Source organism: Homarus americanus, unplaced genomic scaffold (assembly GCF_018991925.1).
Source record: "Homarus americanus isolate GMGI-L3 unplaced genomic scaffold, GMGI_Hamer_2.0 scaffold8168, whole genome shotgun sequence".
Classification (NCBI taxonomy): domain Eukaryota; kingdom Metazoa; phylum Arthropoda; class Malacostraca; order Decapoda; family Nephropidae; genus Homarus; species Homarus americanus.
Genome location: NW_024713368.1, coordinates 52,181 through 69,235, shown reverse-complemented (window position 1 = coordinate 69,235; position 17,055 = coordinate 52,181). Strand labels below are relative to the sequence as shown.

The following is a 17,055-nucleotide window of genomic DNA, read 5'->3' as shown; positions in this document are numbered from 1 at the left end:
CCACCACCGCCATCCGCCACCACACCACCACCACCACCACCACCATCACCACCACCACCACCACCAACCTCACCACTCACCACCACACCACACCACCACCACCACCACCACCACCACCATCACCACCATCACCACCACCACCACCACCACCATCACCACCACCATCATCCACCACCACCACCACCTTCTCTCCCCAGCTCACTGGGTCTGTTGTACACTGCTCACCACCACCACCACCACCACCATCACCACCACACCATCACCAACCTTCCTCCCCACCCCACAGCTCACTGGCCCTGCCACACCGCCCACCACCACCAACCACCACCAACCATCACCACCAACCACCACCACCACCACCACCACATCACCACCACATCATCACCACCATCACCACCACCACTCACCACCACCACCACCACCACCTCTCTCCCCCACAGCTCACTGGGTCCACAGTACACCGCCTCACCACCATCACCACCACACCATCATCACCACCCATCATCACCACACCATCACCACCACCATCACCACCACCATCACCACCACCATCACCACCTCTCTCCCCCCACAGCTCACTGGGTCTGTTGTGCACACTGCCTCACCACCATCACCACCTCCACCACCACCACCACCATCACCACCATCACCACCACCATCACCACCACCATCACCACCTCCTCTCCCCACAGCTCACTGGGTCTGTTGTGTACACTGCTCACCACCATCATCACCACCATCATCACCACCATCACCACCACCATCACCACCACCATCACCACCACCATCACCACCTTCTCTCCCCACAGCTCACTGGGTCTGTTGTACACTGCTCACCACCACCACCATCATCACCACCACCATCACCACCACCATCACCACCTCTTCCCCCACAGCTCACTGGGTCTGTTGTACACTGCTCACCACCATCACCACCATCACCACCACACCACACCACCACCACACCACCACCATCACCACCACCACCATCATCACCTCTCTCTCTCCCCCACACAGCCTACACTGGGTCCACGTACACTCACCACCACCATCACCACCACCACCACCATCACCACCACCACCATCACCACCCTCTCTCCCCACAGCTCACTGGGTCTGTTGTACACTGCTCACCACCACCACCACCACCACCACCATCACCACCATCACCTCACCACCATCACCACCACCATCACCACCACCACCCCATCATCACCATCACCACCACCACCACCATCACCACCACCACCACCACCACCTCCTCACAGCTCCACTGGGTCTGTTGTGTACACTGCTCACCACCATCACCTTCATCCGGTTCAACACCACGCCGGTGATCATGGCGAGCGGCCGAGAGCTATGTTACGTCCTCCTGTCGGGGATCGCTCTCTGTTACCTCATGACCTTCGTGATCCTGGCGCCGCCCTCCACCCCCTCCTGCGCCCTCCTCAGGTTGGGTCTTGGCCTCGGTCTCTGCATCTGCTACTCCGCCATCTTCACCAAGACCAACAGGATCTCCCGGATCTTCAACAGAGGCATGAAGTCCATCAAGAGGCCCCACACTCCCCCAGGTCCCAGATTGTTATTTGTAGCGGGATCTCTTGTGTGTCCATTGAAAAAAAAAAAAAAAAAAAAAAAGAGAGAGAGAGAGAGAGAGAGACTGACTTTTAGTAAATATTAAACCCTTACTACCTATCCCCTTGAGGACGACTGGTGTAACTCTTTCCTCCCTATGATACTAACAGTCTCTAGTACACACACACACACACACACACACACACACACACCCATATCACCAACCACTACTACCAATAACAAACCCATAATTACCATTTCCTAATAACTACAAACCACACTATAACAACCACCACCACCACCACCACCACCACCACCACAGCCACCACCACCAACAACAACTATCCTGCAACCTACACTATCACCAACAACAATCAAGGACAAAAAATACGACCACCACCACAACTACCAGCAACCAACAAACTCCTTATCACCACTAGCAACAACAATCACCACTACAACAACAATCACCACTACCACTACAACAATACCCACCTATATCACATTCAAATAGACATCACCACTTACACCATACTACCACTAACAACACAATCACAGTAGTTATGACTGAACTCTATTTTCTTTCCCTTCTCCCAACCTCTTTCGCCCCCCTCTTCTCTCCCCCTCCCTCTTCTCCTCCTCTTCACCCCTCCTCCTCCTCCTTCCCATCATCTCACTTCAACTTTCCTGGCTACAATCTCTCTTCAAATCTCACAAGTGGTGGCGGCTTCTGCTGCTATGTGGACTGAGATTGTTTTCAGTATAATCTCTAACTTTCTCCCTCACTTTGACTCCTCCCAACCCCAACCCTCCTCCCTCCCCTCCTCCACTTTCACAAACTCCTTCGTCCAATGTTGGGTTGTGTCTATCGGTCTCCTAACGCCCTTTGGTGACCCGTCTATTGACGTTCACTGCCACTATAGTACACGTAACGTCACCCTCAGCCGGACTCAATGTTGAGCCACAGTACAGTGCTGGTTGTGGCTCCTATCACAACCCTTTATATTTTACTTGTCCTTCCTCATCCTTAGTTTATGTGATACTACTACTAATACTCATTTACTATTACTACTACTACTACTACTACTACTACTACTACTACTACTACTACTACTACTACTCATAACATAAACTCATATCCTGGGACCCCTCACCTCGGCCATAAGACACCCCCCCTTAGCCTCAGAACCCCTGCTCTCACCTTAGCCTCAGAACCCACCTCACCTCAACCCTCAGAACCCACCCCCACCTTAGCCTCAGAACCCACCCTGCTCCCTCACCTTAGCCCCCAGAACCCACCCTGCTCCTCACCTTAGCCTCAGGAACCCACCCTGCTCCCCTCACCTTAGCTTCAGAACCCCTCCTCACCTCGGCCTCACCCCCCACCTTGCTCAGAACCCTCCCTCACCTCCTCAGCCTCACCCCCCACCTTAGCCTCAGAACCCCATGATCGTCATTTTTCAGGAAAATTAGCCACATTTTCCCTCCCGCCTGGTTGATTTCTGATGACAAAATGTGGCCGTTTTGACTGTGGCGTCCCTCTCTGTTTGTTTGTTTGTTTGACGTATGCATGTGTGTTTTTGTGTTTGTTTGGTGTAAGTTTGTATGCTGTGTGTTTGTGATTGTTGTGTTTTTCTCTGTTTGTTGGCCGTGTTTGTGTGTTTGTTGGCCGTGTTGGTATATGTGTGTTTTAGCGTGTGTTTTTATGTAAATTTAACAGTTTTGTTGTTATCTTGTTGTTGTAGTTGTTGGCGTAAGTGATGACGTGGTTATAGTGGCTTTGTATTGTATGTAACCTAGGGCGTGGCTAGTGGTGGGCGTGGCTAGCTGTGGGTGTGTGGGCGTGGCTAGTGGTGTGTGTGTGTGGGGGGCGGAGAGCTGTGGGCGGGTGGCTAGTAGTGGTGAGGTGGCGAGTAATGTGCGTGTGAACTTGGTTTAATAATAGGCGTGACTAGTAGTGGGCGTGTGGGCGTACACATAGACTAACCCTACCACTTCCTCCCTCCATCACAGGACTCGTGGGCGTGCAGCTGGTGGGCGTGGTGGCGTGGTTGGTGGTAGAGCTGCCCACCACCAAGGAGGTGTACCCATACCGTCTGGTGGCAGTGTTGACATGTGGTATCTCCAATATCTCTCTCATCCTCTCCCTCGGCTACAACATGGTGCTCATCCTCCTGTGCACCGTGTACGCCTTCAAGACCAGGAAGATCCCAGAGAACTTTAACGAGGCCAAGTACATCGGCTTCACCATGTACAGCACCTGCATCGTCTGGCTCGCGTTCATCCCAATCTACTTCGGCACCAACAATGACTACAAGGTGAGTTGGAAAGAGCTTCTTCACTATAGGTAGGACGGCTTCACCAAGTAGAGAAGCTTCATTAGGCAAGGCGCTCAAGGTTAGAAGAGCTTCACCAAGTAGGGAAAGCCTCACCAGGTTTACGGGGGTTTCACTAGGGAAGGGAGGGGGGTTCACGACCAATCAGGAGATAAGTCTGATTTCACGTTTAGTAACCATTGCTGAGGACACCTGAGTGAACGGAACTCAAGGTGTATGTTCATTAGAATACCTCTGATCTCTCTCTCTCTCTCTCTCTCTCTCTCTCTCTCTCTGTTTAGCTACACGGCACACTGTGAACGTTGCCATCACACACACACACACACACACACACACACACACACACTACAAAGGGCAAACAATGGAGGGAATTTTAAGAGGTCAAGCAGTTGTGTTTGTGTTTACTTGTGTGTGTGTAAACAATGGCAGGTAGTGAAGACGTGGATGACGACCCTTCTGATGATGTAGACAAACACTATCTCTCTCTCTCTCTCTATACACACATACTGCCACTGAAATTCACTCTACTCTCTCTCTACATCAAAGACTACGGAGAATTATTACTATTATGACGCTTCAATAGTAGACAGACTCTGATATTTGACCACCAACCAAACCTCTCACCTCACCTCACCTCCCTCACCTCACCTCCCCTCACCACCTCCCTCCCTCGCCTCACCTCCCTCCCTCACCTCCCTCCCCTCACCTCCCCTCCTTCACCTCACCTACCTCCCCGCTTCACCTCACCTCACCTCTTGGAAATCCAGGTCCAGAGCTTACTTAGACCATTTTTTTGTACACATTTGCATCTTTTAAGGAAACTTTACATTCTTGAACTACTGTGCCTCAGGTCTACCTGCCCAGGTGAGTCATTAATGAACCATGACGGCTGAAATTAGTACTTAGAGAGAGAGAGAGAGAGAGAGAGAGAGAGAGAGAGAGAGAGAGATAAGGATAGTGAAGGAAAGTTAGAACAAATTAAAGAGTGGGAAATAAAAGAGGTTGAAAAGAAGTAAAAATAACAAGAAACGGAGATAAATATGTACAAGGAGAAAGGAAGGAAGAAACAAAGGAATTGATTAAAAATTGAAGCGTTGTGCCAGTCTCCAGTGTGTGTGTGTGTGTGTGTGTGTGTGTGTGTGTGTGTGTGTGTAGGCCAATGCTGCCTCTCAGTTCCTGTTTATTCATTGTCAACATTCCGTGAAAGATGGCGGCATTTAATATTTTGTAGTGAGTAAACAACTGAAATATGTGGCAGGGGGAGGATAGGTGGTAGGGGAAATGGTGTGGAGGGGGAGGGTAGGTGGTAGGGGAGATGGTGTGGTGGGGGAGGGTAGGTGGTAGGGGAGATGGTGTGGTGGGGGAGGGTAGGTGGTAGGGGATATGGTGTGGAGGTGGAGGGTAGGTGGTAGGGGAGATGGCTTCACAAGCGGGCGTTCATGTCTAACTAATCTATTAACATTCTTTTCATCAGTTTTCGAATCGGTGGACGAGGCGGCACAATTATGGTGTGGTATATCTCGACTTTAACAAAGCCTTCGACAGAGTCCCCCACGAAAGACTAATAAGAAAAGTAGAAGCACATGGCATCAAAGGTAATATTCTAAAATGGATTAGGGCGTGGTTACAGGACAGGAAACAGCGAGAGAGCATTAACGGCACTAAATCCCATTGGAGCAACTTCACTATGCAGTTCCCCAAGGCTCAGTACTTGGACCATTATTATTTATTATATACATAAACGACATAGACATCGGCATAGACAGCAACATAAGTAAATTTGCTGATGACACTAAAATAGGACGTGTAATTAAATCTGATGAGGACTCCGCAAAACTACAGGAAGATCTAAACAAATTTTTCGAATGGTCTGAAAAATGGCAGATGAAATTCAATGTGGACAAATGTAAAGTACTCAGTATAGCAGATGTAAACAGGGCAACCGGATACCAAATGAACAACGATGCCATTGTGAAATCCGACTGCGAGAGAGATTTAGGAGTAATGATAAGTAGGAATCTTAATCCAAGTAAACAATGTGTTTTTGCTCGTAACAAGGCTAATAAAGTACCTGGGTTCATACAAAGGAGTGTTAGTTATATGACTAGCGAGGTCATCTTAAGATTATATCTTGCGCTTGTGAGACCTCACCTGGGTTACGCAGTTCAGTTCTGGTCACCGTAGTACAGAATGGATGTAGAATCCTTGGAAAGAATTCAGAGGAGAATGACAAGACTAATCCCGGGCATTAGGAACCTTAAGTACAGGACAGGTTAAAGCATCTTAATTTGCACTCCCTCGAGAGACGTAGAGCGAGGGGCGACATGATAGAGGTGTATAAATGGAAGTCAGGGCTAAACAAAGGGGACATTACAAAGGTACTCAAACTATCCAACTAGGAGCGAACTCGTAACAATGGTTTTAAATTAGACAAACTTAGATTTAGGCGCGAAATTGGTAAACACTGGTTTGGAAATAGAGTAGTGGATGAATGGAACAAATTACCAAATATCATTATTAACTCGAATACTCTGGATAGCTTCAAATATAGGTTGGATGGATATATGAGCAATAGGGGTTGGGTGTAAACGGAACTGCTCAGTATGGACCAATAGGCCCGCTGCACTTTCCTCCATTCTTATGTTCTTATGTAGGGGAGATGGTATGGAGGGGGAGGGTGGGTGGTAGGGATGGTGTGGAGGGGGAGGGTGGGTGGTGGGGGAGATGGTGTGGAGGGGGAGGGTAGGTGGTGGGGAGATGGTATGGAGGGGAGGGTGGGTGGTGGGGGATGGGTGTGGAGGGGGGGAGGGTGAGGTGGGGGAGATGGTGTGGAGGGTGGGTGGTGGGGGATGGTGTGGGGGGTGGGTGGTGGGGGATGGTGTGGAGGGGGAGGGTGGGTGGTGGGGGAGATGGTGTGGAGGGGGAGGGAGTGGGTGGTGGGAGATGGTGGGGGGAGGGTAGGTGGTAGGGAGATGGTGTGGAGGGAGGGGTGGGTGGTGGGGAGATGGTGTGGAGGGGGAGGGTAGGTGGTAGGGAGATGGTGTGGGGAGGGTGGGTGGTGGGGAGATGGTGTGGAGGGGGAGGGTGGGTGGTGGGGGATGGTGTGGAGGGTGGGTGGTGGGGGATGGTGGAGGGGAGGGGTGGGTGGTGGGGGATGGTGTGGAGGGGTGGGTGGTGGGGATGGTGTAGAGGGGAGGGTAGGGTGGTAGGGGAGATGGTGTGGGGGAGGGTAGGTGGTAGGGAGATGGTTGGAGGGAGAGGGTAGGTAGTAGGGAGATGGTGTGGAGGTGGAGGGTAGGTGGTAGGGAGATGGTGTGGAGGGGAGGGTAGGTGGTAGGGGAGATGGTGTGGAGGGGGGAGGGAGGTGGTAGGAGTGGTAATGCGGATGAAGAGAGAGAGGGAGGGGGCAGTGTGGGGAGGTAGGGTGAGGGGGGAGGGCAGAAGGGGTGCAAGAGGAGTAAAATAGAAGGGTGGGGGAAGGGAAGGAGAGAAAGAGGGTGAGCATAAGGGAGAAGAATTTTGTCCACTTAGATAGATAGAAAGAAAAGAAATCGATACATATATTATATGATGTGAAGGGACATAATATAGACAACAAATTGGTTATTGATATTCGAGAGAGAGAGAGAGAGAGAGAGAGAGAGAGAGAGAGAGAGAGAGGGGGCGGTGGGGGGTGGGGTGGCAGGTAATATTACTTCACTGAGAAAGAATAAATAATAATCAATAGCGGTTAATAGAACAGGTGGCAGACAGTGCTACACCTTCCTGGCCCAGATATGTAAATTATGATACTTTGTCTGGCTATAGAGTGAGCAGGATATAACACCGGGGGGGAGGAGGGCAGGATATATACACAGGTGGGGGAGGAGGGGATATACAGGTGGGGGAGGAGGGCAGGATATATACCACAGGGGGAGAGGGCAGGATATATACACCAGGTGGGGGGAGAAAACCCAGTGGAGGAGGCAGGAAATAACAGGTGGGGGAGAGGGCAGGATATACCCAGGTGGGGAGGAGGCAGGATATACACAGGTGGAGGAGGCAGGAGCACACCAGGTGGGGGAGGAGGGCAGGATATACACGGTGGGGAGGAGGCAGGATATACACAGGTAGGGGAGGAGGAGGATATATACACCAGGTGGGGAGGAGGGCAGGATATATACACCAGGTGGGGGGAGGAGGGCAGGATATACACACCAGGTGGGGGAGGAGGGCAGGATATATCACCAGGTGGGGAGGAGGGCAGGAATAACACAGATATATACACCAGGTAGGGGAGGAGGGCAGGATATATACACCAGGTGGGGGAGGATATATACACCAGGTGGGGGGGGAGGGCAGGATATATACACCAGGTAGGGGAGGAGGGCAGGATATATACACCAGGTGGGGAGGGAGGCAGGATATATACACCAGGTGGGGAGGAGGGCAGGATATATACACCAGGTGGGGGTGGAGGCAGGATATATACCAGGTGGGGAGGAGGCAGGATAATACGGTGGGAAGGAATATACACAGGTGGGGGAGGCAGAATATACACGTAGGGGAGGAGGGCAGGATATATACACCAGGGAGGAGGGCAACAACAACCAGGTGGGGGAGGAGGCAGGAAAACCGGTGGGGAGGAGGGAGGAGAAACACCAGGTGGGGAGGAGGCAGGATATATATACCAGGTGGGGGAGGAGGGCAGGATATAACACCAGGTGGGGGAGGAGGGGAGGATATATACCAGGTGGGGAGGAGGCAGACAACGATATATAACAGGAGGATATATACTCAGGTGGGGGAGGAGGGCAGGATATATACACCAGGTGGGGGAGGAGGGCAGGATATATACACCAGGTAGGGGAGGAGGGCAGGATATATACACCAGGTGGGGAGGAGCAGGATATGCACCAGGTGGGGGAGGAGGGCAGGATATATCCAGGTAGGGGAGGAGGGCAGGATATATACACCAGGTGGGGGAGGAGGGCAGGATATACACAGGTGGGGGAGGCAGGAATATACCGGGGGGAGGCAGGAATACAGGAGGATATATACACCAGGTGGGGGAGGAGGGCAGGATATATACACCAGGTAGGGAGGAGGGCAGGATATATACACCAGGTGGGGGAGGAGGGCAGGATATATACACCAGGTGGGGGGGAGCAGGATATATCACCGGGGGAGGAGGGCAGGATATGCAGGTGGGGAGGGAGGGCAGGATATATACACCAGGTGGGGGAGGAGGGCAGGAATATATACACCCAGGTAGGGGAGGAGGGCAGGATATACACCAGGTGGGGAGAGGGCAGGATATATACACCAGGTGGGGGGGAGGGGCAGGATATATACACCAGGTGGGGGGAGGAGGGCAGGATATATCACCCAGTGGGGGAGGAGGCAGGATATATACACTGGTGGGGGAGGAGGGCAGGATATATACAGGTAGGGGAGGAGGGCAGGATATATACACAGGTGGGGGAGGAGGGCAGGATATATACACCAGGTAGGGAGGAGGCAGGATATATACACCAGGTGGGGGAGGAGGCAGGATATATACACCAGGTGGGGGAGGAGAGGCAGGATATATACACCAGGTAGGGGAGGAGGGCAGGATATATATACACCCAGGTGGGGGAGGAGGGCAGGATATATACACCAGGTGGGGAGGAGGGCAGGATATATACACCGGGTGGGGAGAGGGCAGGATATATACACCAGGTGGGGAGGAGGGCAGGATATATGCACAGGTGGGGGAGGGGAGGGCAGGATATATACACCAGGTGGGGGGAGGAGGGCAGGATATATACACCAGGTGGGGGAGGAGGGCAGGATATATACACCAGGTGGGGGAGGAGGGCAGGATATATACACCAGGTAGGGGAGGAGGGCAGGATATACACCAGGTGGGGAGGGAGGGCAGGATATATACACCAGGTGGGGGAGGAGGGCAGGATATATGCACCAGGTGGGGAGGGAGGGCAGGATATATACACCAGGTGGGGAGGGGCGGTATACACCAGGTGGGGGGGGAGGGCAGGATATATACACCAGGTAGGGAGGAGGGCAGGATATCACCAGGTGGGGAGGAGGGCAGGATATACACCAGGTGGGGAGGGAGGGCAGGAATATATACACCAGGTGGGAGGAGGGCAGGATATATACACCAGGTGGGGGAGGAGGGCAGGATATATGCACCAGGTGGGGGAGGAGGGCAGGATATACCAGGTGGGGGAGGAGGGCAGGATATATACACCAGGTAGGGGAGGAGGGCAGGATATATACACCAGGTAGGGGAGGAGGGCAGGATATACCCAGGTGGGGAGGAGGGCAGGATATATACCAGGTGGGGGAGGAGGCAGGATATATACACCAGGTGGGGGAGGAGGACAGGATATATACACCAGGTGGGGGGGGAGAGGGCAGGATATATACACCAGGTGGGGGGAGGAGGGCAGGATATACACCAGGTGGGGAGGAGGGCAGGATATATACACCAGGTGGGGGGAGGAGGCAGGATATATACACCAGGTGGGGAGGAGGGCAGAATACAGGTGGGGAGGGCAGGATATATACACCGGGTGGGGGGGAGGCAGGATATATACACCAGGTGGGGGAGGAGGCAGGATATATACACCAGGTAGGGGAGGAGGGCAGGATATATACCAGGTAGGGAGGAGGGCAGGATATATACACCAGGTGGGGGAGGAGGGCAGGATATATACACCAGGTGGGGGGAGGAGGGCAGGATATATACACCAGGTTGGGGAGGAGGGCAGGATATATGCACCAGGTGGGGGAGGAGGGCAGGATATATACACCAGGTGGGGGAGGAGGGTAGGATATATACACCAGGTGGGGGAGGAGGGCAGGATATATACACCAGGTGGGGGAGAAGGGCAGGATATATACACCTGGTGGGGGAGAGGGCAGGATATATACACCAGGTGGGGGAGGAGGCAGGATATATACACCAGGTGGGGGAGGAGGGCAGGATATATACACACCTGAGGGGAGGAGGGCAGGATATACACCAGGTGGGGGAAGGGCAGGATATACACCGGTAGGGGAGGAGGGCAGGATATATACACCAGGTGGGGAGGAGGGCAGGAATATACACCAGGTGGGGGAGGAGGGCAGGATATGACCACCAGAACTGTTGTCTACGGTCTGAGGAACAATAGTTAGTTAAAGTCCCACAATATTGACGTTAATGTAGACTAAGTTGAAGCTTTAGTGCTCGAGTGAGGAGTTGATGGTTGAAGCTTTAGTGCTCAGTGGGGGTGATGTGAAGCTGTAGTGCTCAGTGAGGGATTGATGCTTGGAAGCTTTAGTGCTCGAGTGAGGGAGTTGATGGTTGAAGCTTTAGTGCTCGAGTGAGGGAGTTGATGGTTGAAGCTTTAGTGCTCGAGTGGGGAGTTGATGGTTGAAGCTTTAGTGCTCAGAGTGAGGGAGTTGATGGTTGGCTTTAGTGCTGAGTGAGGGAGTTGATGGTTGAAGCTTTAGTGCTCAGTGAGGTTGATGGTTGAAGCTTTAGTGCTCGAGTGAGGTTGATGGTTGAAGCTTTAGTGCTCGAGTGAGTGATGTCTAGTGAGGAGTTGTGGCTTTAGTGCGGTGGGGAGTTGATGGTTGAAGCTTTAGTGCTGGAGTGAGGGAGTTGATGGTTGAGCTTTAGTGCTCGAGTGGGGAGTTGGTGGTTGGCTTTAGTGCTCAGTGGGGAGTTGATGGTTGAAGCTTTAGTGCTCAGTGAGGTTGATGGTTAAGCTTTAGTGCTCGAGTGAGGGTTGATGGTTGGAGCTTTAGTGCTCGAGTGGGGAGTTGATGGTTGAAGCTTTAGTGCTCGAGTGGGGGAGTTGATGGTTGAAGCTTTAGTGCTCAGTGAGGGAGTTGATGGTTGAAGCTTTAGTGCTCAGTGTGAGGGAGTTGATGGTTGAAGCTTTAGTGCTAGAGTGAGGGAGTTGATGGTTGAAGCTTTAGTGCTGGGTGGGGAGTTGATGGTTGAAGCTTTAGTGCTGGAGTGGGGGAGTTGATGGTTGGCTTTAGTGCTCGGTGAGGTTGATGGTTGAAGCTTTAGTGCTCGAGTGAGGGAGTTGATGGTTGAAGCTTTAGTGCTCAGTGAGGGGTTGGTGGTTGAAGCTTTAGTGCTCAGTGAGGAGTTGATGGTTGAAGCTTTAGTGCTCGAGTGAGGGAGTTGATGGTTGAAGCTTTAGTGCTCGAGTGAGGGAGTTGATGGTTGAAGCTCTAGTGCTGGAGTGAGGGGTTGATGGTTGAAGCTTTAGTGCTGGGTGAGGGAGTTGATGGTTAAGCTTTAGTGCTGGGTAGGGGTTGATGGTTGAAGCTTTAGTGCTCGGTGAGGTGATGGTTGAAGCTTAGTGCTGGGTGGGAGTTGATGGTTGAGCTTTAGTGTGGAGTGAGGGGTTGATGGTTGAAGCTTTAATGCTCGAGTGAGGTTGATGGTTAAGCTTTAGTGCTCGAGTGAGGGAGTTGATGGTTGAAGCTTTAGTGCTGGATTGAGGGAGTTGATGGTTGAAGCTTTAATGCTGGAGTGAGGGAGTTGATGGTTGAAGCTTTAATGCTCGAGTGAAGTTGATGGTTGAAGCTTTAATGCTCGGTGAGGTTGATGGTTGAAGCTTTAAGTGCTGGAGTGAGGGAGTTGATGGTTGAAGCTTTAATGCTGGAGTGAGGGAGTTGATGGTTGAAGCTTTAATGCTCAGTGAGGGAGTTGATGGTTGAGCTTTAGTGCTGGGTGAGGGAGTTGATGGTTGAAGCTTTAATGCTCAGTGAGGGAGTTGATGGTTGAAGCTTTAGTGCTGGGTAGGGAGTTGATGGTTGAAGCTTTAATGCTGGGTGAGGGGTTGATGGTTGAAGCTTAATGCTGGAGTGGGAGTTGATGGTTGAAGCTTTAGTGCTGGAGTGAGGGAGTTGATGGTTGAAGCTTTAGTGCTGGAGTGAGGGAGTTGATGGTTCTCTTAATGAAGAAGAGAATATATAGGGGAGATACATCGATGAGTAACTCCACCATACTGATGACACATTATGTATCCCGGACAGATCCAGCTGGCCAGCATGTGTATGTGTGTCAGCATCAGCGCCTGGGTGTCGCTCGGCTGCCTCTTCACGCCCAAGGTGTACATCGTCATCTTCCAGCCCTACAAGAACGTGAGGCAGGGCTCTGGACCCGTCAAGGTGAGGATCCTCTCATGTTTCCCGAGTAATGTTAGAAGCAAGATATCAATCCAAAATCAGTCTCAGAGGATGACCTACTTCAAGGGTCATCTTCAAGAAGGAATGTTATTATTTATCCTAACGCTTAAACTTTGAATTCCACTTCCTCGCCTGTTTCTAAGTCACTCACCGACTAAGTTGGTGTTTACAAGCTAGTGCCAGGATGAACATATACTTCCAGGAGCTGACAAACTTTCACCTCAGTTTCACTTTTGCCTAAGACAATTACCATGACTAGATTCCCGTGTTCTTGAGCTCATATGTCCTGACCACCTCAACCTCCTCTTAATACAGTACTTTCAGAACAGTTGTAGAAGTTAGCGTTGTGTTTCTTCAGGCAGACAAACTTTCCCCACTACATCGTTATATATCCAGGTCACAGTAATCTCTGTCTAGGAATTCTGATTTCTCGACCACACAAACTTTGACGTTCACTTCCGCCTCATTTTTCAGGATCATCTTAAAGGCTGTTTTCTGTTGTCCTCACTCTGGTTAACTCTTGTTTGACTTTTTTGTTTCACAAATTTAAAAACTCCTGCTGCCTCGGGATTATAATCACCCGTGTTTCTAGGATTCTGCAATCTCGGCGAGCTGGCTCTTGTTATTACTCACTCCTACAAACTTTGACATTCCAACTTCATTTTATGTTTCAGGACAATTTCAGAAACTGTATTTGTTTCCACGAGTTCACAAACTTTGGCCTCAACTCCCACCTCTGCTGCCATGACAATGTTAGAGATTTCTGTTCCCTCAAGCTCGCAAACTTGTCTCTCAACTTCCGCCTCTGTTTCCATGACAATATCAGGCTCTCTGTTTCTCTTCCCTCAAGCCATGACAACTTCTCTTTCAATTTCCTCTTTCTCTCTCTCTCTCTATTCCTTGCCTATTCGTGGCTGTCACTATTTCCTCCAGCTCACAAACCTTCTATCTCAACTTTCTCAACTCTTACTTTAGCTCTTACATTCATACTCTCTTCTCTCACTCTATTACTCTACTCTCTTACACTCTTTAACTCTATTTTTACTCTTTACTCTTAACTCTTCTCTTTTTACTCTTTACTCTTAACTCTTCTCTTTTTACTCTTTACTCTTAACTCTTCTCTTTTTACTCTTTACTCTTAACTCTTCTCTTTTTACTCTTTACTCTTAACTCTTCTCTTTTTACTCTTTACTCTTAACTCTTCTCTTTTCTCTTTACTCTTAACTCTTCTCTTTTTACTCTTTACTCTTAACTCTTCTCTTTTTACTCTTTCCCTTAACTCTTCTCTTTTTACTCTTTACTCTTAACTCTTCTCTTTTCACTCTTTACTCTTAACTCTTCTCTTTTTACTCTTTACTCTTAACTATTAACATTCATCATATTTTTAAATGTGTAATGTTCAGAAAGTATATGATTAATTTATATATACAAAGATGATACATGCTGCAGTTACTCACTACCTGTTGCAGTCACTCACTATTTGTTGCAGTCACTCACTACCTGTTGCACCTCACTCACTATTTGTTGCAGTCACTCACTACCTGTTGCACCTCACTCACTATTTGTTGCAGTCACTCACTACCTGTTGCACCTTACTCACTATTTGTTGCAGTCACTCATTACCTGTTACAGTCACTCACTACCTGTTGCAGTCACTCACTACCTGTTACAGTCACTTACTACCTGTTGCATCCTCACTGTTGCATCTCACTACCTGTTGTATGGTCACTCACCTGTTGCAGTCACTCACTTCCTGTTGCAGTCACTCACTACCTGTTGCAGTCACTCCTACCTGTTGCAGTCAATCACTACCTGTTGCAGTCACTCACTACCTGTTGCAGTCACTCACTACCTGTTGCAGTCTCACTACCTGTTCAGTCTCACTACCTTGCATCCCTCACTACCTGTTGTATGGTCATTCACCTGTTGCAGTCACTCACTTCCTGTTGCAGTCACTCACAACCTGTTGCAGTCACTACTATCTGTTGCAGTCACTCTCACCTGTTGCAGTCACTCACCTGTTGCAGTCACTCACACCTGTTACAATCACTCACTACCTGCTGCAGTCACTCTCTCTGTTGCAGTCACTCCACCTGTTGCAGTCACTCACAACCTGTTGCAGTCACTCACTATTTGTGCAGTCACTCGCTACCTGTTGCAGTCACTCACCCTCTTGCAGTCACTCCAACCTGTTGCAGTCACTCACTATTTGTTGCAGTCACTCACTTCCTGTTGCAGTCACTCATTACCTGTTGCATCCACTCATTACCTTTGGCAGTCACTACAACCTGGTAGTCACCACTACCAGTTGCAGTCACTCACTACCTGTTACAGTCACTCACTACCTGTTGCAGTCACCTGTTGCAGTCACTCACTACCTGTTGCAGTCACTACACCTGTTGCATCCCTCATTACCTTTGGCAGTCACTACTACTGTGCACTCACTACCTGTTGCATCCACTCATTACCTTTGGCAGTCACTCACTACCTGTGGCAGTCACTCACTACCTGTTGCATTCTCATTACCATTGGCAGTCACTCACTACCTGTTGTATGGTCACTCACTACCTGTTGCAGTCACTCATTACCTGTTGCCACTCATTACCTTTGGCATCACTCACAACCTGTGGCAGTCACTCACTACCAGTTGCAGTCACTATTACTTGGCAGTCACTCCAACCTGTGGCAGTCCTCACTACTGCTGCAGTCACTCACTACCTGTTGCATCCACTCATTACCTTTGGCAGTCACTCACACCTGTTGCATCCACTCATTACCTTTGGCAGTCCTCACCAACCTGTGAGTACTCCCACCACCTGTTGCATCCACTCATTACCTTTAGCAGTCACTGCAACACCTGTGGCAGTCACTCACCACCTGTTGCATCCTCATTACCTTTGGCAGTCACTCGCAACCTGTGGCAGTCACTCACCACCTGTTGCATCACTCATTACCTTTGGCAGTCACTCCTACCTGTTGCAGTCCTCACTACCTGTTGCATCCACTCATACCTTTGGCAGTCACTCACTACCTGTGCAGTCTCCCACCTGTTGCATCCACTCATTACCTTTGGCAGTCACTTGCAACCTGGGCAGTCACTCACTACCTGTTGCATCCACTCATTACCTTTGGCAGTCTCACTACCTGTTGCAGTCACTCACCACCTGTTGCAGTCACTCTACCTGTTGCATCCACTCATTACCTTTGGCGATACTACCCTGTGGCAGTCACCTGACTGGGCAGTCACTCACTACTTGTTGCAGTCACTCACTACCTGTTACAGTCACTCATTACCTTGATCACTCACAACCTGTGGCAGTCACTCACTACTTGTTGCAGTCACTCTGCCTGCAGTCCTCACTACCTGTTGTGGGTCACTCACCTTTGCATCTACTCATTACCTTTGGCAGTCACTCACAACCTGGCGGTACTCACACTGCTGCAGTCACTCACCTGTTGCATCCACTCATTACCTTTGGCAGTCACTCACTACCTGTGGCAATCACTCACTACCTGTTGCATCCACTCATTACCTTTGGCAGTCACTCTGCAACCTGTGGCAGTCACTCACTACCTGCTGCAGTCACTCACTACCTGTTGCATCCATCATTACTTGGTCACTCCACTACCTGTTGCATCTCATTACCTTTGGCAGTCACTCACTACCTGTGGCAGTCACTCACTACCTGTTGCATCCACTCATTACCTTTGGCAGTCACTCACTACCTGTGGCAGTCACTCACTACCTGTTGCATCCACTCATTACCTTTGGCAGTCACTCACTACCTGTTGCAGTCACTCACTACCTGTTGCAGTCACTCACTACCTGTTGCATCCACTCATTACCTTTGGCAGTCCTTCAACCTGTGGCAGTCACTCACTACCTGCTGCAGTTACTCACTACCTGTTGCAGTCACTCACTACCTGTTGCATCCACTCATTACCTTTGGCAGTCACT

General features: G+C 50.4%; 1 protein-coding gene across 1 annotated transcript in view; it reads left to right on the top strand.

Annotated features, from left to right (window-relative positions):
- The window catches only part of LOC121871884 (metabotropic glutamate receptor 2-like), a 35,745-nt gene that overhangs the window by 12,272 nt on the left and 6,418 nt on the right, over window positions 1-17,055 (top strand). The window contains 4 exon segments of the mRNA XM_042374475.1: window positions 1,269-1,559; window positions 1,562-1,603; window positions 3,589-3,893; window positions 12,945-13,079. Of these exon segments, the coding sequence (XP_042230409.1) occupies window positions 1,269-1,559; window positions 1,562-1,603; window positions 3,589-3,893; window positions 12,945-13,079 (773 nt within the window).